The 23,916-nt window shown below is 43.6% G+C and overlaps 1 protein-coding gene across 1 annotated transcript in view; it reads right to left on the bottom strand.

Annotated features, from left to right (window-relative positions):
• The window catches only part of EIF4E3 (eukaryotic translation initiation factor 4E family member 3), a 38,548-nt gene extending 34,186 nt beyond the window's left edge, over positions 1–4,362 (bottom strand). The window contains exon 1 of the mRNA XM_080822719.1: positions 4,124–4,362. Coding sequence (XP_080678845.1) covers positions 4,124–4,302 — 179 coding nt within the window. The 5' untranslated portion in view covers positions 4,303–4,362. The remainder of the gene's footprint in view (positions 1–4,123) is intronic.
• Positions 4,363–23,916: the final 19,554 nt, after the last annotated feature.

Below are 23,916 nucleotides of genomic sequence, written 5' to 3'. Positions count from 1 at the left end.
GATACTCGGAGTAAGAAGAACCACCACGGGAGAAGGGGAAGTCACTAGGAGTAGAATTCCACAGCCCTGAACTCTTCAGTGTGGGGTGACTTTGTGCCATGGCCTGGTCCAGGAGATGAGGGCAGAATGATGCAGAAAGAACCCTGTGAAGCAGACGTTCCAGTGAGAGAAGATGGACAAACGCAGAATCCTACGGAGAAAATAAGTGGGGTCAGGGGCATGGGGAGTGTGTGTCAGGATGTATGTGCCGTTTCTGTCTCAGTGGTTAGGGCAGGCCTTGTGAGAAGATGACATCTGGGCAGAGACCAGAAGGGGAAGAAAGCACAGTCCTAGCAGATGACTGAAGGAAGGGCATCCCAGGCAGGAGGGACTGCTAGTGGTCAAGGCCCATGCTTGGGATGACAGAGAAAGAGCTAGAAGGGCAGAAGGGAGAGGGAAGGGGGGGGCAGAGGTGGGGGGGAGCAAGGCACATGGGGCGGGGACAGGAAATGCTGCAGAGTCTCACAGGCAGTTGTAAGTACTTTGGCTTCTGCTCTGAGTGAAAAGGAGAGCAGAGAAGTGACAGGCCTTAACTTGGGTATTACTTCAGCTGCTGTAATGGGAGGGGACCGCAGGTGGCAAGGGGAGAAGCAGGGAGAACACACTCCTGCAGTGGTCCCGGTGGGAAAGGCTGTGCGGCTCCGGTCTAGGATGCAAGCGGTGAGGCTGCACTGGATTCTGGACACACTTGCATGGTAGAATCAACAGCCTCTGTGCAGAGTGGATGCTGGAGAGGGAGAAGGAATGGGGAAGGAGAGGGGAGAGTCACAGAGGTCACCACGATCTGGAGGCTGAGCAACCAGAAGGAAGGAGTGACTGTGAACGGCAATGATCTGCGATGGGACAGATGGAAGAAGGCAAATTTGGGAGAGAAGCTGAAGAGGTGGTTTGACATGTGTTGAGTTGGGATGTGTATTAGACATCCATATGGACACAGAGAGGAGGAGACGCATGCACAAGTATAAAAATTGTGGGAAACCACCAGCGCACCAAGGGAACTGAGTGCCTTGTAACTGAATGCTGTTGCTGGTGTGGCTGGGGACCAGAGGCCTGAGGACTGAGTGCTGTGGATAAAACTGAGGAAAGGGGGTCACCACTCAGAGACATGCAACCAAGAGCAGCTTCCAAGACCGAGACAGGATCAGGTTTTCAATATCCAGAAAAGGGGAGGAAAACTCTTCATTCTATATCCCCAATCAAAATCATACCCCAGGGGCACCTGGGTGGCTCAGTGGGTTAAGCCTCTGCCTTCAGCTCAGGTCATGATCTCAGGATCCTGAGATCGAGCCCCGCATCCGGCTCTCTGCTCAGCAGGGAGCCTGCTTCCCCCTCTCTGCCTGCCTCTCTGCCTACTTGTGATCTCTGTCAAGTAAATAAATAAAATCTTAAAAAAAAAATCATACCCCAAATGCTTGCATTCTAAGCCATACAGTCCAAATAACACACACACACACACACACACACACACACACACACAAGGGCTTACTGGAATTTGCTATCAAAAATGCAAGTAACTCTACTTAAGGGGCTCTCTGTTTCATCCAGCGGGGGAAATGAGTTCAGGTTGCTGGCTTCCTAACACTAAGTTCAGACAAGCTGCTCCAGGGACTGTTGGGGGGGGGGGTAATGTGCAAGCTTCAGGTAACGATGTTACTTATCAATATTTATTAAGCACTTATTCTATGCTAGGCACCCATGTTGGTGTTTTATATTCATCCATTAATCCTCAGAACAACCCCTGGGAGAGAGAACCTATGAATATCCTCATTTTACAGACAAGGAAGCTGAGGCTTAGTGGCGCTAGATCACTTGTGTCTGGTCACAAAGTAGACAGAAAGGGAAGACAGGACAGATGGTAGGTGCCAAAGGAGAGTTTTAGGGATGAGAAGACCTCTGGATGCTGTGGAACTCAAAACTGATGCCCTCGGTGGCAGACACCAGCTACACTGGGGGGAAGACTGCCTTGGAGGGCTCTCCTGAGAGCCTTATTACTCTCTCTAGAATCTTGTTTCCCTAGGGGGGAAAAGTTATAAACAGAACTTCTAGAACACAATGTGTTCATAATCCCGAGGGAACGGGGCCAGCGGACATAAATGTAATAGACTCCCAGAGAAGTGGAAACAGCGTTCAGTAAAAGCTATGGGATGATTGATCAGGCAAAATGAATTCAAATGAGCAATGCTGGAAGTAATTATAATTTCTAGATTAATGTAATTATTTCTATTCCAAATGTGGACAGTGTGGCAATAACATTTCGCTGGATTGCTGGCTTTCAGAGAACAAAAACAAAAAATGCTTACGAGGAAAGCTGGAGTTTGTGTCTTCATTGAAGTTACTGTATTCTTATCCTGAAAGATACCAGATATTCTTAAAAAGTTGTGTGTTGTTATGTGGCATTAAAATCTTGGACCATTCTTAAAATGATGTGCCTTTAGGTAGGCTAATTTTTGAGACTTTAAAAAGAAACTCCTTTGATACTTGTTTCCACCAGGCAACAATCTCCACATGTTAGAACATTAGACCAGAGGCCCCAGGTTTAACACCTTGAAAACAGATACTAGGTAGCAATATCTTTGAAAACAAAGACACATGATTTCATTCTGCTCATGTTAGCCAAAACCACTCCTACTATGACAGTAAAATGCTTTCTTAGCATCCCATAATGAAAGTGAAAATGTTTCAGACAACTAGACTCTTTGTATCTACCCCACCCCCAACTTCTTCGGTCCCGGAAGAGACCGCTGCTCCAAGTGTCAGTTCTTATAGATTCTTATAGATGGGTGCTAATTCCAACAAGAAGAAAGGAATGAACTTATCTTCCTTAAAAGGATGATTATCACTTTTTAAAAAAACCTTGCAGGAACTTTATGTGATGCTTTTAAAGACCAGATTTGGGTCTATTAAGTAAATTTTGTAGAAAACAGTCATATGCCTTTCTTCCAAACATTTAACCACAGCTGCAGTGTCATCAAAATTCCCATAAGCTTTTGGGACAACCTTGAGGTGTCCTCTTTGGGCACCCACAGGGTAATGGGTACTAAGAAGGGCTTTGCATTCATGCATTTATTCATTTATCAAAATTTTCTTGGGCTCCTACTATGTGCCAGGCACAGTTCTAGGTGCTGGGATATAGCAAGTGTCAAAAACCAAGCCCCTGATCACTGACTTTCAACCAAGGGGAAAGTACTGAGGGACTTTCTGAAAAGTCCTGAGACAGGACAGTCCTGTTCCTGAGACAGACTGAAAATAAACAGATTCATACATAATACTATGTGGCAGCATTAAGCATAACAGGAAAACAAGACAGAGCAGGGGAATACAGCATGACTGCAAGATGGGGGTGTGCTAATTTAGATACAGCCATCAGGGAGGCGTTTCTGAGGAGATGGCACCTGAGCTGTCCCCTGAGAAAGCTATAATCGTCCCCACTTTATTGACAAAGTGAGGTATCGCTCACCAGTGAATTCCCAGCGTCTAGAAGGCATGTGGCTGCACAGTAAATTGTCAAGAAAAGACCCGCCCAGTGTTTGAGAAAGAATGCCAAGAGGTGTCCGTGGCAGTTTCCGGGGGGCACGGAGAGGAGGCCCCCGCTGGGCCGTAATCCAGCCGCCCCTGCACACTTCCCAGGGGGCCGGGCCACTTTCCCGAGCGCTGTCACAGCGGAGGTCGGGTCCTGAGCTCCCCAGGAGCCCCGCGGGGCCACCAGGACAGCACCGCTGTCCCCACTCTCCGGCGAGGACCCGACGACCCCCGGCTGGCCCATCTCCCAGCGCCCGGCCAGGACGGCCGCCCGCGGGCACGCTTCCTTTGAGGGAAATAAAGGGGAAAGTGCTGCCGAAACTTTCGGGGCTGCGCCTGTGCCCTCCCGGCCCGAGGCGAGGCCGCCAAACGCTCGCTCGCCCCGGCCCGGCCCCGGGCTCCCGAGCCGGCTCTGCGCGAGTCCCGGGCGCGCGGGCGGCCGCGGCGCGGGGCCGGGGCCCGGGCCCCGGGCGGCGCCGAGACAAAGCGGCGGCGCGGGCCGGGCGGGCGCACGGCGGCGGCGGCGGGGCCGGGGCCGGACGCGGCGGGCCCCGCGCCCCCTCACCTGTCGAGCCAGAAGGTCCAGGGCGAGTGCAGCGGGACCTCTCCCGGCTCGGGCCGCAGCGCCGACAGCTGCTGCAGGCCGAGCGGCGGCGCGGCGTTGGCGGCGTTGGCGGCGGCGGCGCGGGGCCCCGGCGGCTCCCGGGCCCGGGCGGGGGGCACGGCGGCCGGGGGCATCGCCATTTTCTCCGCCCCGCCTGCGAGGCCGGCGGACGCGCGGACCGCGGGGCGAGCGGCGGCTGAGTCACCCCGGCCCCCGCCCGCCCCGGCGCGGCCGCCCCGCCCCGCCCCGCGCGCGCCCCGCCCCGCCCCGGGCCCGCCGCCCGCCTGGCCTGGGAGCCGCGCCGCGGGCCACCGGGGGCACGGCCGGGCCGCGCCGCCAAACCGAAGCCGGCCGACCCGCGGCGGGCAGCGGGGCCCGTTTGGCACGGACACGGACCCGGACCCGGCGGGCGGCGGACCGACGGCTGGCCGGCCGGCCCGGGGGAGGGCAGAGCTGCAGCCGGGCACGGATGAGCGGGCTCTGGGGGGTCGAGAACACAGGACGGTCCAGAGAGAGGGGGCTGGTTCTGCAGCCAGCCCGGAGGCCGGGGGGATGGACCGGCGGGTTTCGGAAAGAGGGAGCGATGGACGGATGGACCAGTGGATGGCGTTTCAGACGCACATGGTGGGAGGGGAGGACGGGTGCATAGAAATACCAGCAGTCTGAAGGATGGGCGGGAAAGCCGGCAGATGGCTGGAGGAGGACGAGGGATGGAAGGGCAGATGGAAGCACAGTTGGATGTGACAGAGAGATGGCAAGGGGAACCGCTGGCCAAATGGATGAAGAGACTGGAATGCCCAAGAGTGCGCGAAGGGAGGGCCAGACAGACACAAGCCAGGAGCCACTGACTTGGGCAAAGGTTGTGATAGGTCAGTTTTGTGTTCCTCACGGTGAGCACGTTTCCTAACTCAGCTAATTTTAAGGGAACACATCTCCCATCCCACCCTTTTCAGGGACGCCAAGTGTCTATAGTAAGGGACTAAGTCTGGCCCAGAGTGTGGCCAAGTTCAGAGGAAGGTTCCCAAAGTCGGCTTAAGTCCTCAGACTTGCCCCAAAGCACCTGCAAGGAAAGAGGAAACCGGGCACTCTTGAACACAGAACCCTCTGCTCTCTGAACTTCTGAAGACAGAGGAAATCCCTGTGGCTGTAAGATTCCTGGGTCCAAAGAAAGAGGAATCCTCTTGGCACAGCTCCTTGGGGGCTGTGAACACATGTCATAACTGGCATGGGCACAGATGTCCTCTTGAAGCTCGAATCTTGGTTAGTCCCTTCCTGCCTGTAGCAGCTGCGGATGGAGAGTTCCATCGTCTCAGGTTTTCTACCTGAGCTAGCAAGCTCTTAGCTTGAGCATTCACTGGGATGGACTAGAACAGGAGCTGTAAGACCAAATAGGTTCAAGGATTGTAAATGCCTATTGTGAATCCCAAGATAGGTGCCTTGCCTAAAAGGTATTTCAGTTCAGATAAAATGACAAGCTAAATGAGACCAATGCTTTGTGATCTCTGCTTCAAACATACTTTATATACAACATAGAATGCTGAAAGCATTGACATATTAATAAAATCCTCTGGCTCTGAGATCCCAGGCTCCTTTTGGTTAGATGCAGGGTTTTTTGTTTGTGTGTTTTTTTCCTTTTATTTTTTTCAAGAAAAAGCATATGTGGTATTGTTTAGGCTGTTCTGAGTGTAATTAATTCATTTAATCCTAACAGCAATCCAGTGAGGAAGGGACTATTTTATGGATGAAGAATGCAGAAGTTAAATTAATCCCAAAGTCACACTGCTAATAAGTGATATAACTGGGATAGAACCCAGAGTCTAGGTTTTTAACTGCCAGGCTCTACTGCCTCTCTAAGTGGAGAATGAACAGGTCCATATAGTAAAAATAAGGCAGTGAATAGTAAGTCTCCCTCCCACCCAAGGCTATCAATCTTCCTGCCCAGAGGAAACCACTGTTAACAGTTTCCTTCCGGAAAAATGCAAGTAGGCATATAAAAGTGTGTATCTAGATACAGAAATTGTATACCTATCTATATCTTTTATAAGAGAAATAGAAGCATTTTATACCACTGCCGCACCTCCTTATGTACTTTAACATTATGTATTTGAAGATCTTTTTTTTTCATATCAAAAAATATACCTTTACTTCAAGGGCTACAAAATAATCCATTGTAAAGAAATAATATAATCTAATTCACTAGCCCTCAAGACTTATGTGGTTTAGTCATTTTCCTTTATAAATAATGCTATCATAAGCATTTTTATATTCAGTGTCTTTCTTCAGCTGCCCAAGTTTATTTCAGAATAAGTTAGGAGAAGTAGAATTTTGGTCTGCATTAAAAAAATTTGACACATATTGCTAAGTTATGGTGCAAAGTGGTTACATGAATTTCTATATAACTGATTTAGAAGTAATGGTTGATTCTGAAGTTATGTTTATTAAGGGATAGTTATCTTCATAAAATTCTGAGGTAGGAAGGGACTTTTTGCCTTCTAGTTAGATAAGGACTTGTCAAATTGTCTAGTCTAGCTTCTTCTGTCCTTCAACAATACTGTCGACAACAAAGGGTTAGCTTAAAAGTTTTATCTGCAGTTTCTAAAAGAGAGTAAGTACCACATGATAAATTACTTCCAGAATTTACAACAAGGATCTGTCTGGCAATTTTTCCTTATTAAATAACAATTATTTACCTCCCTCTTTTTGCTTTGGCTTCCAGGATGCTCAGAATTACATCTGATGCCTAATCAGAATATTGGTAATAACCAATGAAGCAGCATCAGTATTTTTATATTATTACTCCTATATTTATTTTAATGACCTAACTGCACATATGCATCTTAGACTGTGAACCCCTCAGATCCATTTTGGAAGGAGGTGATGTACAAAAGCATAAAATTTAAATGACCTTAAGATTAATAAAACAGGTCAGGCAACGTGGCTAGGATGAGAGGCAAGCAGAGAACAATGGGCCTAATTTTCATCCCCTTCCTGTTTGAAATGTGTAGGAGCCTTAACTATTGTTACTGCTCTTCAGACTCCTCCTTAGAAGATAAAAAATTAGGAAAATTCCCCTCCTCTTCCCCACTTCACAACTGAACAGCAGGAATTAGAAATTCAGGGTAAAAAGGAAATGTGGAGATTATCGCAGCGAGCCCCCCATTTTACAAATGAGGAAACTGAGGCCCAGAGAGGTGAGGTGACTTACCCGAGGCCACAGCTCTGGGAAATAACAGAGGCAGGACTAGAATGCAAGTAGCTTGAGATCCAGGCCAACGTGCTCTCCACTGGGTAATGCGCACCTCAGACGACTTGGGGTAGCAGGAGGGAGGAAGAGAAGGTGACCCCACAGCCCCTAGCAACGAAAACAACAAAAAGGACTTGAGGCATTCATAAATAATTAAGCAATTAGCTGCAGCAGCTACTCCCCTCCCCTCTAGTATCCAGTCACCAAGGCAACTTGGGCAGGGTGCCTGCTGGTTGCCTAGTAACAATGTGGTCTGCTCCCTTGACATGCTCCCTAGGCATCAAAGGATTTGAGAGCTGAGAAGAGCCTTAGATGGGGGTCCCTATTCCAACACCTTCATTTTCCATATGGGGAGAGAGAGGCTCAGAGAAGCCGAGTAACCTGCCCAAGGTCACACAGCTACTCAGAGGCACAACTAGACTCCATTTCCAGTTGCTTTCCATTGCACTAGGGCTGCCTTGGGGACGCTGCAGATGGAGGAGAGGAGATCTTTCCACAGTTCCTAGAAGAACGAGAAAGTAAGAGCAAGCCAGCCAGCAAGCAAGAGACAGAGACCTTGAGCTCTCAGATGCAATTAGCAGGAGCTGGTAATCCCATCAGCCCAACTTCCATCGTCACCATGGCAACATGGGTGAGGTGGGTACTGGTTGCCTAGGAACCAGTGGTCCTCTCTCTTCACTCTCATCCAGCTCCCTGGGAGTCACAGGAATAGTAGAATATTGGAGCTAGAAGAGAAGGCAGGCATCCTAACTCTGTTTCTGCTTTTGACTAATGAGGAAGCTGAGATGTGGGGGTACTGTGCAAGGTCACACAGCCACACAGCTAGCTAGTGGCAGGGACTCATTGTTGGCCGGCCAGCCTTTCTTGAATTCCCTCCATTTGCTGGCCCTGTCATAGTACTGTGGGATGGAAAACTTCACTCAGTGAAGTCAAAACACAGGAGGGGAATGGCTAGTGGTTCCCTGGAGGCACCTCTACCGTCCATCAAAATGATGGCAGTGTCACACACGATGCCTGCACACAGAGCAGACGACGGGCACTGTGCACGTAGTTCAAGGCAGAGTTTCTCAAGCCAGCAAGCCTGGGTCAAAACCCAGCAGCTCTCCCCAGACCTAGTAAACCTCTTGTCCCTCTATGGCTCAGTCTCTACATCTAAGACACAAGCATCTTGACATTCCCTGTCTCTTAAGTCATCGCTGGGAGTAAACGAAAAAACACCCATGTCAAGTGCCCGGTGTACAGTAAAGGTGCCCTAATCCTAGGTACTCGTTTATTCTACATTCAGTAAATATTTATTACATGTCTGCTACGCAAATGCCACTGTTCTAGGCTCTTGAAATTCATTAGTGAGCAATATAGACAAAAGAAATCCCCGTCTCACTGAGCTTACTTTCCAGTGGAATGAATATAGATGTGTGTGTGTGTGTGTGTGTGTATAAATGAATATATATAAACACAAACACTTAAATATATATGTATATTCACATATATGCATTATATATATATTTAAGTTTTTGTTGAATGGGCGGAGGAACTCATTGCCAATATGCTATGTTTACGTTACCAGGCTCCTTCTCTAAGACTGAGAAGTTTCCTGTTTACAGGGTGTGATGCTATAAATACACAGGCCTGTCTTGTATGTGGGAACTCCCGGTTTCCTTTCTTTTAAAAGCGTTGAATAAAAAGGAAAGCAGTAGCCACTAGATGGCAGACCTCAGTCTCTCAAGCTTCAGGGGACAGGGAGGCCCAGGCCCTGCTGAAGCTTCCGACAGAGGCAGGTGTTGCAGGTGGTCAGTTCCAGGGGGAGGCGTGGAGGGGGGGCGCGGAGTGGGCAAGGGGGAGAGGCTTGAAACACCTCTGGGGCACTGAGGGTGTCGCGGGAGGCTATGAGGTGGTTTAAGAGTTAATGCTTTAGTGAGACAGAAGCCTGCTTTAGCCAAGATCCCGCCACAGGTAAACTGTGTGACCTTGGTCATTTATTAACCTTGCTGAATGCCAGATTCCTCACTCGGAAGGTGGAGGTAGCAAGAGCTCCCTCCACAGGCTGCTGTGAGGCGAGTAGGAGAAAACAGGTTTGTTATGCACCTTGTAAGCTGCACACAGGAAAAGCTCGACCCGTTTTACTTGTCTAGAATCTAGAAGACCCCTGAGGGTCTGGCTCAGAGCCTCAAGTGCAAGGGAAAGGGGTAAACGAAACAGCATTTGTTGAGTATTTGCCATGAGGACACTGACGTCCTTGCAACCACCGAGCCTGGAAAATGGGACATCAAGTTTCCGCAGACCCACCCTCCGCATCCATAGCTGCCTACCAGCCACGCAGTCCTGGTTCTGCGCCTCCTGCAGCGCCTGCATTGGTTTTCCTTCTTTATTCCCACCAATAACACCCACTCCCAGTCCTCACCTCCTGACTGCTGGCCAATCACGACACGCTTCTGACCCGTCTCCCTGCTTCCGGCACTTGCCCCTCCAACCCGGTGCCAGACAGCAGTCTCAGCCGCTGTCTCCAAACACGGGTTCAATGATGCCCAACGCGCTTCACCAGCTTCCTATTACTCTCACCATCTCCTTCCGGTTGCAAACAGGGCTCAGCATCTTCTAGACGCTTCCTGCCTTTCCAGCCACATGGCCGCACTCTCCCCGTTCCGCAAAGCTTCTCTGCAGCCTCGAGGCATCTATACAAGCAGTTTCCTCTGCTGAATGGGCTAGTCTCTGCTCTGCACGACTAGCTTCTTCTCCCACTCAGGCCTCCTGGGCAGGGGCTACCCCACCATCCAGCTCCAGAGCAGGTCCTCATCCCCACTGATGACCACCCAAACGTGTGTCATAGCTGCACGGATCTATTGCCCATCTCCCACCCCAGGACATCTGGTCCAAGAGGACCAGCCCCTGGTACCCAGCCTAGGTCTGGCCACGTGGATGGCACATCGCCAAGGTCTGTGAAGGAAAAGAACTAGCTATACAACAGCTGCTGGTTGAAAGGAACAGTCAGTGAATCTGTTTCCCAATGTCTAGTCTTTCTCCTCTGCCGGTTTATCCTTTCTGAGGATGGTATATTACTCTTCCTAAAAAGCACCTTTTCCCCGCTGCTGCTTTGCTCAACCTGCAGGGCTGCCTCTCTCCCGCAGGCTGAAGTCTGCATCTCCAGTCTAGCATTTGCAGTCTTCCTACTCCAGCCACCTTTCTGAATACATTTGCAAGTATATTTCTAAATATATTTCATTATATATACACATACCTAAATTTGCATATACTTGAAGATATATTAATATATTTCAAGCATATGTATATGTATTAACATAGAGCAAGTATATGTATTTTGAGATATATATACATATATATATACACACACACACATATGTGTGTGTGTGTGTATATATATCTATTTGGATGCACCCTCTTCTCCTTGCTGCACATTCAGCTCTGCCAGGGCAGGAGCTCTCGAAGGCAGGCCTGCGAGCTCCTCCCCCCACCCCCTGTGCCTCCCCACTTCCTTGTGCAGCATCTGGCACATGGGGGACTCAACTTGACTCAATGTATGATCCGTGTACTCCCCTCTCAGTAAACCTACTGTATGCACTCTCATCTCCCCACTTTTTCCTAAGCCTTCTCTTCTCTGCCCACCCAAATGCTCCATCCTTCAAGGGCCAGGGTAAGTTCTGTCACAGGAGGTCAGTGACCAAACAAAACTCCAGAAAGGGGCAAGATATCTAGGGTTCTAGAGGCATGGCTGGGCAGGCGCCCAAACCCCTTACCAAGGCCTGCTTTGCCTTAGTTAGGAAAGAAGTCCCAACGACTTCAGGAACATTGGTTCTGTGGCCCAAGAATTCAGGTTAAGGGATCTTTGTTGTGACTGCACAGTAGTTCACTGACTGGAAGAACAACAATTCATGTAGCTCTGAAAATATAATATAGGAAACCTCATGTAAAATGGAGTCAGGAGGCCAGAGGAAGCTCTCAGCACTACCACTGTGGCTAACTGCATACTGAACAGGAAGAGACATACATTGCAAGCCAATACACCCACCTTCACCACTACCCCAGCAGGAGGAAGGCTTTCCTCCTCCTACTCCAGCAACAGCCCAGCCCCTGAGATGCAGTCACAACCCAGCCAATGGAAAGTCTCTATACTCTGAGCTCCCAGTTCTCTAGTGGATTTCTGGTTTTTAACAGCCTTCCAGCTTCCCCCTTTCCTCTAGAGGACAGCGTTCCTCTCCTTTGTTCTCTGGACTTGCCAGTGGTTTGGCCGTAATTGGCTTCTACTGGATTCCAGTTCTCTGCTATTCCTGAATAAGTAACTGGAGGTTTTATATCTAAGGTTAACATAACCCACTCCTACTGCTGGCATGCAGACTGTTACCAAGGTTTGTCCCCATTAGGTGCAACACTGCAACAAGTGTAATTCTCTGCAAATCAATGGCTCCCTATCACAGACTAGATATCCAAGCTCCCCTGGCCTCTCAATCAACCAAAGCTGTGAGGATGCTCAGGGTGGAGAATGTACCTGAAAAGGAAAGCCAGCAGGCTTCAGCTTGGTCTTTGGAAATGTTTTAAAGGGAAGGAGAGATGGTCAGTAGAGGGGCAACGTGATCAGAGGAAGACCTCCAAGTGTGTGTTTGAGCCCACACTTAACAGCTGTGTGACCTGGGACAAATCTATCAACCTCTCTGAGTCTTCTTTCTCGTCAACTGAAAAAATGCGTGGACTATTAACACTGGCTTGCCAGTGCCGCCTGGAGGTGAGGTCCTCCACGAGCCACAAAATGCGACACAGTCACTGGTTCTTGTTTCCTTATTACAATTCCTGGCAGAGCTAACACGACAGCCTCTAGGCTACTTGAATCCAGGTGTTCTTCTTCGCACTCTTCAGAGATTGAGAGAAGAGTGTCTAGAACCAGCCATCCCAGTTTGTCTGCGACTGTCCCATTTTCAGCAACATACATCCTAGAACTGAGCCCCCCATCCCATCCTGGGTGATCTGGAAGCGTTGGTCACGCCAGGAGCGTGTCCACAGAGTACTTGGTGCCCGGCATCCGAGCAGGAGGTCCCCAGTCCCCACTGCAAGGTGACGCTTGCTTGCGCGGTGGGGTAAGTCCGCAGCAAGCTGCTTACTTCTTCATAGTGAAGAGGTTCTTCAGGGATAAGATCGGATTTTGCGCTTTCACTTACGGCTCAGAAATCACTTAGGGGAAGCTTGTGCAAGCCTGTACTCTTGAGAAAGGGCACTGTGCTTTCCAAAGCTTCATTTTTTTTTTAAGATTTTATTTATTTATTTGACAGACAGAGATCAAAAGTAGGCAGAGAGGCAGGCGGAGGGAGAGGAAGGGAAGCAGGCTCCCTGCTGAGCAGAGACCCCCAATGCGGGGCTCGATCCCAGGACCCCGAGATCATGACCTGAGCCGAAGGCAGAGGCTTAACCCACTGAGCCACCCAGGCGCCCCTCCAAAGCTTCATTTTTAAGCCTAAATAATCACATCATATTATGACAGAAGAAATCATCATACAGAAAAAATATAAGCTTACTCAGCAAGATATCAGGAGGTGATGAGTCATGTTACAAAATGACCATCTATACCTTATTTCTGGTATTAGTCTATGTTTCTTGTGGGGGAGGGAGGGGAAGGAGGGGCGGGAGGTCACCTTTATGTTCCTCAGAGAGTATTTTAAAGATTCCTCATGTACTGAATATTCAACAAATATCTGGATAATGAATCTATGATTAAAACATTCATTAAAGTGAATATTAAAATATTTTATAAGTCATTTACTTCTTAAGAGCTGAGTCCTCTAAAATTTGCAAAGCTATTATCAATTGATGGGCAATTAGAAAAGGAAAATAAAGCAAGTTTGGAATAAAGCCATATTATTTGTTTTCCAAAAAAAATTATAATTGCATAAAATTTTCAGAACTGCAACTACTGAGCAAAGTGCAACATTAGGAATCAGAATTTGGAAACAGAATTTGAGGTCAAAGAAATCTCTGTGGTTACTCAATCTCTTTCCATTAAATAAGTGCTAGAATTGCATACTCCCAATACATAGAGATATTGTGATTTTTTTCCCTTCTTTCCTGTTGGCTTTCATTTTTTACATATTATGCACATGACAATAAGTTGCGTGGTATGGTATATCTTTAACAGTTCCTTAGTTTTGGGGCACCAGGCTGGTTCAATTGGAAGAGGATGGGACTACTGATCTCAGGGTTGAGTGTAGAGATTGCTTAAATAAATATAAAAGTAAAGGAACAGGGGTGCCTGGGTGGCTCAGGCGGTTAATCGGTTAAGCGTCTGCCTTCAGCTCAGGTGATGATCCCAGGGTCCTGGGCTCAGCAGGCCCCCTGCTCAGCGAGGAGTCGGCTTCTCCCTTTGCCCCTCCCCCCACCACTCTGTTCTCTCTGGCTCACTCTGTTCTCTCTCTCTCTTAAATAAACTAAAACAAAATCTTTAAAAAATGTGGTTTCTAATGGGAGTTATGATAAACCTGGTACCCCACAGACCACTGTGCACACGTGTTTTGGGTCACAAATATTTATCATCATTGAGCACGATCTTGGAGATAGCTAAGAATCACTTTTGTCCTTTCAAAACCTTTTAGGTCCCTCAGGACTAAACTCCGAATTATCCTAAGTTGGAGTTAACTCTCTATCATTTCTAAAATGCCCTAAAAGGGCCCTAAAGGGGTCATTCTTTCTTGCCTTCTGGACTAAAATATTTCATATGACATAAAACATCATCTTGTCCATAAAATATAGTACTATCTTTTTCATGTTTTGCACAAGCACAGTTTAATGATGCAAATAATTTCCTATCATTCATTCTGAGGGAAAATCATTAATAAAACCATACTCCTTGCAAGAATCGAAATTCAGCACTAAGAGGGCACAGAACACGCATAAAGGCAAGACCTAAGTTCATAGTGAGGAAACAAGCCTAATGATTATAGTGTCCAGATGGCAATGAGTAACTGAGTCATTCTCTGTCAAATCAAATAGCATCTTAATAAGTTGTTACATCACCCTGTTGATTTGATTTAACTGGAAGATGTCAGAAAACGAGTACAACCTGCAGCAATATCATTTCCTGGGTTCATTAGCATTTGGCCTGGGAATCCTCTCCTTTTATTCTGAAGGTGGAGTTACCTCCCCACCCCACCCCCCAATGATCTTTGGGTTTGTTTCCTTCAAAAGCAGCCCATGTTAAGAAGAGACATACCCCTAAACTGGAATTAAATTATTGGAATTAAAAAACTGGAATCCCAGTGTCTGGTCAAATCTTCTATCAGAGAAAGAATTCAAACACTTCCTTTACCAGGCAAGCTGGTAAGTACAAGTTGTCATGGAAACAGGATGTATTCAAATTAAACGAGAAATGACGTTCTTCATCTAACTAGGTGTTCATCTCCTCTAAATGGGGAGAAATTGTTGTAGCTGAAATCCATTATATTTCTTTCAAATCTGCATTAAAAACAATCATTTCCTTTATCTTATATAGGAATACACAGACACAAAACCTCACTCTCATAAAAGGGAGAATTAAAATTACTTGCAAAGGAACTGGTGCGTAAATAAAAAGACATAAAATGAAAATGAATCCCCTGATATAAATCTCCTGACACATAGTGAAGGGGTGGGAGGATGGAAACCAGAGAATATAATACATCCTTCACCTGCAATGGGACATATTTTTCTTCAGTAGCATTAGTGACTATTTGCTATAGAATGATCTAGGCCAGCACAGTCCTCTAGAAGTTAGGGTGGCTTGTTACTTGTCACTGCCACTGATTAGAGCAGAGGTCCTCGTTCATTTACACACACCTACGGAAGACACAGAAGAAAGGCAATGTTGTGCTGAGCAGGTATTTCCTACTACTTAATAAGATAATTATTAAGAAACACATGGAATAAGCTAATTTTGTAGTGAGGGATTTACAGCATGGAAGGCCCATGAGGCCACCGTTGTACCCAAGAGGCAGCCTGAAATTCCTTTTGGATCAAGGTAGTCCTGGGGAAAACTCTTTTAATTTTTTTCAGGTGAAGATAATTCTCTACTTCCCTCCAAAAAGAGAAAACAGATTTTTTTTTTTAAATTTTTGCAGCCTAGAATGCTGAGGTGTCAAGAAAATCCATAGAGCACTGAAGACAATAATAATTCAAATCAAAATGCCAACAGCTCCAAAATAAACAAAGAATTCTTAAAACTCAACAAGAAGAAAATGAACAGCCTAATTTTAAAATGGGCAAAGATCTGAACAGACAGCTCACCCAAGAAAATATACAGATGGCAAATAAGCATATGAAAAGAGGCTTCACATTGTCTGTCATTGGGAAACTGAAAATTAAAGCAATGAGATTCCTTTCCACTACACACCTATCAGAATGACCAAAACCCAAAACACTGACACCACCAAATGCCTCTGAGGACATGGAGCCATGGAAACTCTAATCACACTGGTGGGAATGCAAAATGGTATAGCCACTTTGGGTGACGGTTTCCAGTTTCCCATAAAACTAAACGCACGCTTACCATACAATCCAGCAGTACGGCTACTTGGTATTTACTCAAAAGTAGTTGAAAATGTGTCCATACAAAAATCTGCCCTTAGACGTTTATGGCGGCTTCATTCACAGTTGCCAAAATATGGAAGCGACCAGAATGTCCTTCAGTAGGTGAGTGGGTAAATGGAAGTGGTACACCCATTAAATGGAATAGCATTCAGTGACAAAAAAGAAATGGGTTTATCAAGCCATGAAAAGACATGAGGAAGCTTAATTGAATATTACTAAGTGGAAGAAGTCAAACTGAAAAGACCCTATACCATATCAGTCAAAACAGATGATACTCTGGAAACAGCAAAACTACAGAGAAGCAAAAGGGTGAGTGGCTGCCAAGGTTTAGGGGAAGGGAGAATCAACAGACCAAAGGGGATATTTTAGGGCAGTGAAACTCTTTTGTATGATACTACCATGGTGAGTACATATCATCATACATCTGTTGAAACCCACAGAATATACAAGACCAAGAGTGAACCCTAATGTAAACTATGGATTTGAGGGTGATAATGATGCCTCAATGTAGATTCACTGATTATAACAAATGTACAAATCTAGGGGAGGATTTTGATAGTGCGGGAAGTTGTATATGTGCATGTTTAAGGGAAATCTCTGTACTTGCTGCTTGATTTTACTGTGAACCTAAAGTGCTTTAAAAATAAAGGCTATTGGGGCACCTGGGTGGCTCAGTCGTTGGGCGTCTGCCTTCGGCTCAGGTCATGATCCCAGGATCCTGGGATTGAGCCCCACATCAGGCTCCCTGCTTGGCGGGAAGCCTGCTTTCCCTCTCCTAGTCCCCCTTCTTGTGTTCCCTCTCTCACTGTGTCTCTCTCTGTCAATAAATAAATAAAATATTAAAAAAAATAAAGGCTATTAAAACAAACTACCAGCAATGACAATAGGTACCATTTCATGAGTGCTTAACCATGTTCCACATTTTCTTATCTATTTCACATAACAGTCCTGTAGGTAGGGATGATTATCATCCCTATTTTATACACTGGAGGCTCAGAAGGGTTGAAGAACATTCCCATAATCACACAGCAAGAGGTGGAGTTCAAACCCAAGTCAGCCTGGTTCCAAGTCTGTGTTCCTACATTTGCAAACTCACCTCTGGAGGACAAGTTTCACCTTCCTCCATTTATCTCTCTAACATTTAAAAGACGAGATGGGCCTTTGACTTAGGGAAGTTTTCAAATTATGCCCCCAAGTGTTTAAAACTAGAACACTGTGGAAAGGGGCCTGTGTACCTGGCATACACAGCATATGTACACCTATTAAATAACGATATGGAATCTGGTGAACAACGGAGTAGAACTACAAATGAACAGTAGTGGAGCATTTGCCGTAGGGTTGGTTGAGTCATTTGCTTTTGGAGAGGGGCTGCTTAAGAGATGTAAACCAACCGGTCTAAGAATCTCCGTGAACTCCAGACACAGAATCATAAAGAAAATTGCACGGAGGCAGAACATAATCAAATTGCTCAATACTAGAAAAAAAAAAGACACATTATGAACAGAGAAACAAAAATAAAGATTTGAGGGGCGCCTGGGTGGCTCAGTGGGTTAAGCCTCTGCCTTCAGCTCAGGTCATGATCTCAGGGTCCTGGGATCGAGCCCCGCATTGGGCTCTCTGCTCGGCGGGGAGCCTGCTTCCCCCTCCCTCTCTGACAGCTGCTCTGCCTACTTGTGATCTCCTTCTCTGTCAAATAAATAAATAAAATCTTTTTTAAAAAAATAAAGATTTGAGAAGATTTTTCATAGAAAATAAAAGCAAGAAGATAGGGAAGCAGTCTCCTTACTTAAAGTACTGAAAGAAAAAGAAAGTCAACCTAGAATTCTAGATGCAGTGAAATGTCTCTTCTGAAACAATGGGAAAGAATGCTGCCTCCAGAAACATGGAGTCGACATGCTTTTCCCAATTCCTTGTACTTGGTACAGTGAAAAATCCTGAATACTGTGTATAAACTAAACGGAAGAGGACTGTGAAAAGTGGCAAGAAGGTGGCACACCAGCTAGGAGCCTTGGCACCCAAGGAACAACATGGTGGTGAGTGCTGTGGGTTTTCTTTTTGCCTCATATATCCCAGACTTGGAGCTGGAAGAGCTGGCATCCTCGAAATGCCAATGAGCAGAGGCAGATAAAGCCCAAGAAAAATTGGCTTTCTCTCTAGCCAAAGGACAAGAAAAGCAGCAGCCTGCCAAGAAAGAAAACTTTCAGACAAGAATTGCTGTACACCAGCCAAACACCACAGAACAACTATGATCCCATCTCCCACCCAAGTCATCAAGGCCAACACGGGAGTGCAGGGATCTACCATCATGGAGGAGGTAGATTAAACAAAGGAGATTAAACAAAGAAACAATGACAAGAACAAAAAAACCCCCTCGTGATCCAATAATATGCCATCTATTAAAAAAAAACTCACTTCAAACAAACAATATGGGAAGGATGAAAGGAAAGGGATAGCAAAAGACATATCATGTAAACATTAATCTAAAAAATGTTAAGAGTGGTTGTATTAATATCTGTTAAAGTAGACTTCAAAGCAAAGTTTACTAGAGACAAAGATACCACATAATGAAGAACAAATCAACTCAAGAAGACATAATGACCCCGAGTACGTGTGCACCAAAACAACCAAACAACAGAGCCTCAAAATACAATGAAGAAAGAGTGGAAAGGAGATAGACAATTACATTTCAGAACTTAAACACCCCACTATCAGCAACTGATAGAAATACTAGGTAGAAAATTAGCAAGCAAGGAAGGTTCCAGAAGTTTCCAGAAAAAATGAATAACACAGTTTAGCCAACAGTACGTAAGTGACATGTATTACACTTCAGCAGAATACATATATTTTTTTAAGATTTTATTTATTTATTTGACAGACAGAGATCACAAGTAGGCAGAGAGGCGGGCAGAGAGAGTGGAGGAAGCAGGCTCCCTGCTGAGCAGAGAGCTGGATGCGGGGCTCGATCCCAGGACCCTGGGATCATGACCTGAGCTGAAGGCAGAGGGTTTAACCCACTGAGCCACCCAGGTGCCCAGAATACACATTTTTAAAAAAATGCTCCTGGAATATTCACCAATGTAGATTACAGCCTGGATATAAATAAACCCCAACAAATTTAAAAGAAACCACTAATAGAAAGACAACAGGAAAATTTCCAAACACATGAAAACTCACAGTATACATATAAATAATCCATAGGCTAAAGGGAAATCTCAAAGAAAATTTAAATATACATACAACTCAATGAAAATGAAAATACAACATACAAACATATGTCAGATGCAGGTACACACAGCTGAAAGGGAATTTTAAGAGTGTGAAACGCTTACTTTACAAAAGAAAAAAAGTCTGACATCAATAACATAAATTCCTACACTAATAAACTAAAAGGAGATGAGTAAAGTAAAACAAATCAAGAAGGTGGAAGGGAAAAAAACAGCGAAAATTTAAAAAATTTAAAAAAAAGATATTTACAGACATCCAAAAGCTGAAAGTATCCATCACCAGCAGACCCATGCTACAAAGGACGTCACATGAAGTTCTTTAAGAAAAAGAAAAATCATACCAGAAGGGAAATTATATCTACAGAAAGGAGTGAAGAGTACTGGAAATGGTAATCACATGGGTAAATAGATGAAAATTTTCCTTACATTTAAAATCTTTTTAAAAGACAATGGACTAAAAAATAAAAAAAATTTAAAAAAAGAAAAAGACAATGGACTGTCTAAACAACAACAACAACAAAACCCCACAAAAAACAAGGCAGTATGAGATTTAAAACACAAATAAAAGAAAAATATGTGACAATAGTACAAAGTTTGGAGAAATGAAAGTGCACTATTTGTAAGCTTGTATATTATATGTGTAGAGGCACAGTATCCCTTGATGATAGGCCATGGTACGTTGAAGACTACACTATAAATCCTAAATAAAGCATTAAAATAACAAAGTAAAAGATTATAGCTAATAATCCAACAAAAGAGAGAAAAAAGAAATCATAAGGAACATCTAATTAATCCAAGAGTAGGTATAAAAACAGAGAAAAGGGAACAATGAGCAAGTAAGACAAGTAAAAAATAGCAAGATGATAGATTTTGATCTTACCACATTAAAATTCACATTAAATGTAAACAGTCTAAATATCTTAATTAAATGTTGGGATTGTCAGACTGGATAAAACAGCAAGACCTACCAATAATACTCCCTACCAGAAATACACTTGAAATGTAAAGACAGAAATAGGTGAAAAGTAAAAGGATTAAAATGTTTTCCTTTCTACAGGTAGTATACAAAAACTTTCAAGTTAACAAATATTTACTGAGCACCTACTATGAGCCAAGGATATATGAGAAAAATTGTTGAGAACAAAAGAATTGTAAAAATTCATTCAAAACCACACACTTGAGGACATGTGCAAACACAGGTGCACACCCTAAATCCCAGGTTTAGTCTGTAAGCAAAACTGTAAGTTACCTCGATCCTTAGCTTGATTTCATGAACATAATCTACCATAAAATAATTTTAAAATAAAAAAATAAGAGTAGAAAAGATATACTGTGCTACTTCTTATCAAAATTAAGCTGGAGATGTTATATTAATATCACACTAAGAGAATTTTAGACCAAAGAATAGTATGGAGAATGAAGAAGTTAAATTAATTATATAAATGAGTTAGTTCACCAAGATGACATAACAATTCTAAGCATTTTTACTCCTGCAACACAGCTCTAAGATACATGAAGAAAAAACTGTTAAAGCGCAAGGACAAATATTTGAATCCACACTTACACCCCAAGATTTTAACACTCCTCTCAGTAATTGATAGAATGGGTAGACAGAAAATCAGTAAGAATATAAAATATTTTAACTTTATTGAATATAAAAAATTCAAATTAACCTGGTTGTCGTTTACAGAATATTCTACCCAACAACCACACAATATATATTCTTTAAGGGGCATATGGAATGTTTAGGAAGACAAACCATACTCTGGGCCATAAAACAACTCTCAATAAATGTAAAAGAACTCAAGTCAGACAAGTATGTTCTCTGATACAATGGAATTAAACAAAAAATTAGTAACAGTAATATCTCTGAGAATCCCCAAATATTTATAAACTAAATAGAACACTTTTATATAACCTATGGTTTAAAAAAGACACCAAAAAAGAAATTAGAAAGTACTTTGAAATACATGACATCTGGATGGCTCAGTCGGTTAAGTGTCTGCCTTCAGCTCAGGTCATGATCTCGAGGTCCTCAGATCAAGCCCCTTATGGGGCTCCCTGCTCAGTGGGGAGCCTGCTTCTCCCTCTCCCCCTGCTCTTGCTCTTCCTCTCTCTCAAATAAATAAATAAAATCTTAAAAAGAAAGTATTTTGAAACTAATGCATATGAAAACACACAGGTCAAACGTGTGGGATGCTGCTAAAGCAGTAAATTTTATAGTAGAATTTACAACACAAATTTAGGGAAGAATTTATAATACAAATGTTTAAGTAATGGTCTCAAATCAATGAACTTTATCATTAAATCATGTTAAGAAACTAAAATGAAGAGCAAATTGGACTCAAGAAAGGAAATGGTAGAGATCAGAGTAGAACCCAGCAAGTAGAAAACATAGAAAATCAATGAAACAAAAACATAGCTCTTTGAGATAAAACAAAAAATTGATCAACCTTCAGTCAGACTGTTCAAGGAAAAAACTGAGAAAAAAATCAGCAAAATCAGGAAAGAGGTGATATTAACACAGAGTCTATAGATAATAAGGGAATTCTAGGGATAATGGGGGAAGATTATTAACCTTATGACAATGATAACATTGATAAGCCGGACAAATAACGTGAAAGACACAAACTACCAAAGTTTACTGAAGAAATAGATAACTCGAACTGCCGTACATCATACATACATACATACATAACTCGAACTGCCATACATACACCATACATGCATACAAGAAATGACATATATAGTTAAAAACCATCCCACAAAGAAAACTTGCTCAAATGGTTTCACTGGTGAATTCTACCAAACACTTAAGGGAAAAATAATACCAAGCACAAAAACTCTTCACAAAAATTGTAGGGACACCTGGGTGGTACAGTTGGTTGAAGGGCTGACTCTTGGTTTCAGCTCAGGTCATGATCTCAGGGTCATGAGACTGAGCCCCATGTCAGGCTCCACATTCAGCACGGAGTCTGTTCAGGATTCTCTCTCCCTCTTCCTCTGCCCCTCCCCAACTAAAATAAATAAGTGTTTTTAAGAAAAATGTAAAGGAGGGGTACTTCCCAACTCATTCTATTAAGCCAGCCTCACCCTCAGAACAAAACCAAACAGACAAAACAAGGACCAGAAAAGTATCACTAAAAAAAAACAACAACAACAACAAAAAAAAAAACCTAAAGAATCAATAGCCTTCATGGATACAGATGCAAAAATTCCAAACAAAATTTTAGCAAGTAGAATATGAGAACCTCTAAAAAGGATAATATATCATGACCAACTGGGATTTCTCGCCAGAACACAGCTTGGTTTAACATACGAAAGTCAATCAATACAACTTATCACTTAACAAATTATACTAGTAAATCCATGTGATCATTTCAATAGATGTCAAAAGCTGACAATCATTTTTATTAAAAAAAAAAAACTCTCAGCAAAACAGGAATAGAAGGGAACTTTCTCATCTACAGGCATCTACAAAATCCTATAGTTAATATCAAACTTACTGGTGAAAACATGAAGGCATTCCCCCTTGATATGGGGAAGAGACCAAGAAGGTCTGCTCTCATCACTTCTATTTAACATTGCACCAGAAGTTCCAACCAGTACAATAAGGCAAGAAAAAGAAATAAAAAGTATCTGGATTGGAAAAGAAAAAAAATAACAATGTCCTTATGTGGTGATAATACATTTATCTATGTGGAAAAAAACCTCACAGAACTTACCCACAAAAGCTACTAGAATTGGTAAGCTTAGCAAAGTTTCAGGATGCAAGATAAATACACAAAAATAAATTATGTATTTACATAATGGCATTGACAGAAACTAAAGTTTTTCAAAATACCATTTATAATACTATGATAAATATGAAATGCTTATGAAAACATCTGACAAAAGATGTAAAGAACTGAGTGCTAACAACAGAAGATTACTGAGAGAAATTAAAGAAGACTTAAATAAGTAGACAGATATGCCTTGCTCATGTACAGAAAGCTGTACTATCATTAAAATGTCAATTCTCCCCAAATTGATCTACACACAATCCCAATTAGAATCTCAACAGGCCTTTCTGTAGAATTTGATAACTTGATTCTAAGATCCATACGTGAATGCTTATGACTTAGAACAGTCAAAACAATTTGAAAAAGGACAAATCTGGAAAAATAACACTCCCTGATTTTAAAGATTAAAAAGTCACAATAATCGATAAAGTGTGGTATTGGCATCAAGCTAGAGAAAGTGAACAGAAGAGAGTGTCCAGAAATAGACCAAGATGCAAAGGCAGTTGCATGAACAGTAATGGTCTTCCAACAAAGAGTGCTGGAACAAGAGGATATCCATGTGCAAAAATAAAACAAAAACTTCAAGCCATATCTCACACCATTTACAAGAATTGGCTCAATGCAGAGCATAAAACTAAATGTAAAACTTAAAAAAAAAAAAAACTTCTTGAAGCAAACATAGAAGAAAATCTTTGTGACTCTGGTGTAGGCAAGAACTTCCTATGAAAGGGACCAAAAACACATCTATAAAATAATCCAAATTGATACATGGGACTTTGTGAAAATTAAAATCTTCTGCTCTCCAAAAGACACTATTGAAAGAATAAAAAGATAAGCCACAGACCAAGAGAAAATATTTGTGACTCACGTGTCTGAAAAAGAACTTGCTTCTAGAACACATAAAGAACTCTCAAAAGTCAATAAAAATAAGTGACTTAAGGAAAA

This window comes from Martes martes (assembly GCF_963455335.1).
Source record: "Martes martes genome assembly, chromosome: 1".
Taxonomy (NCBI): Eukaryota; Metazoa; Chordata; class Mammalia; order Carnivora; family Mustelidae; genus Martes; species Martes martes.
Note: the sequence above shows the minus strand (reverse complement) of the source record. Positions and strands in the feature narration are given on the sequence as shown.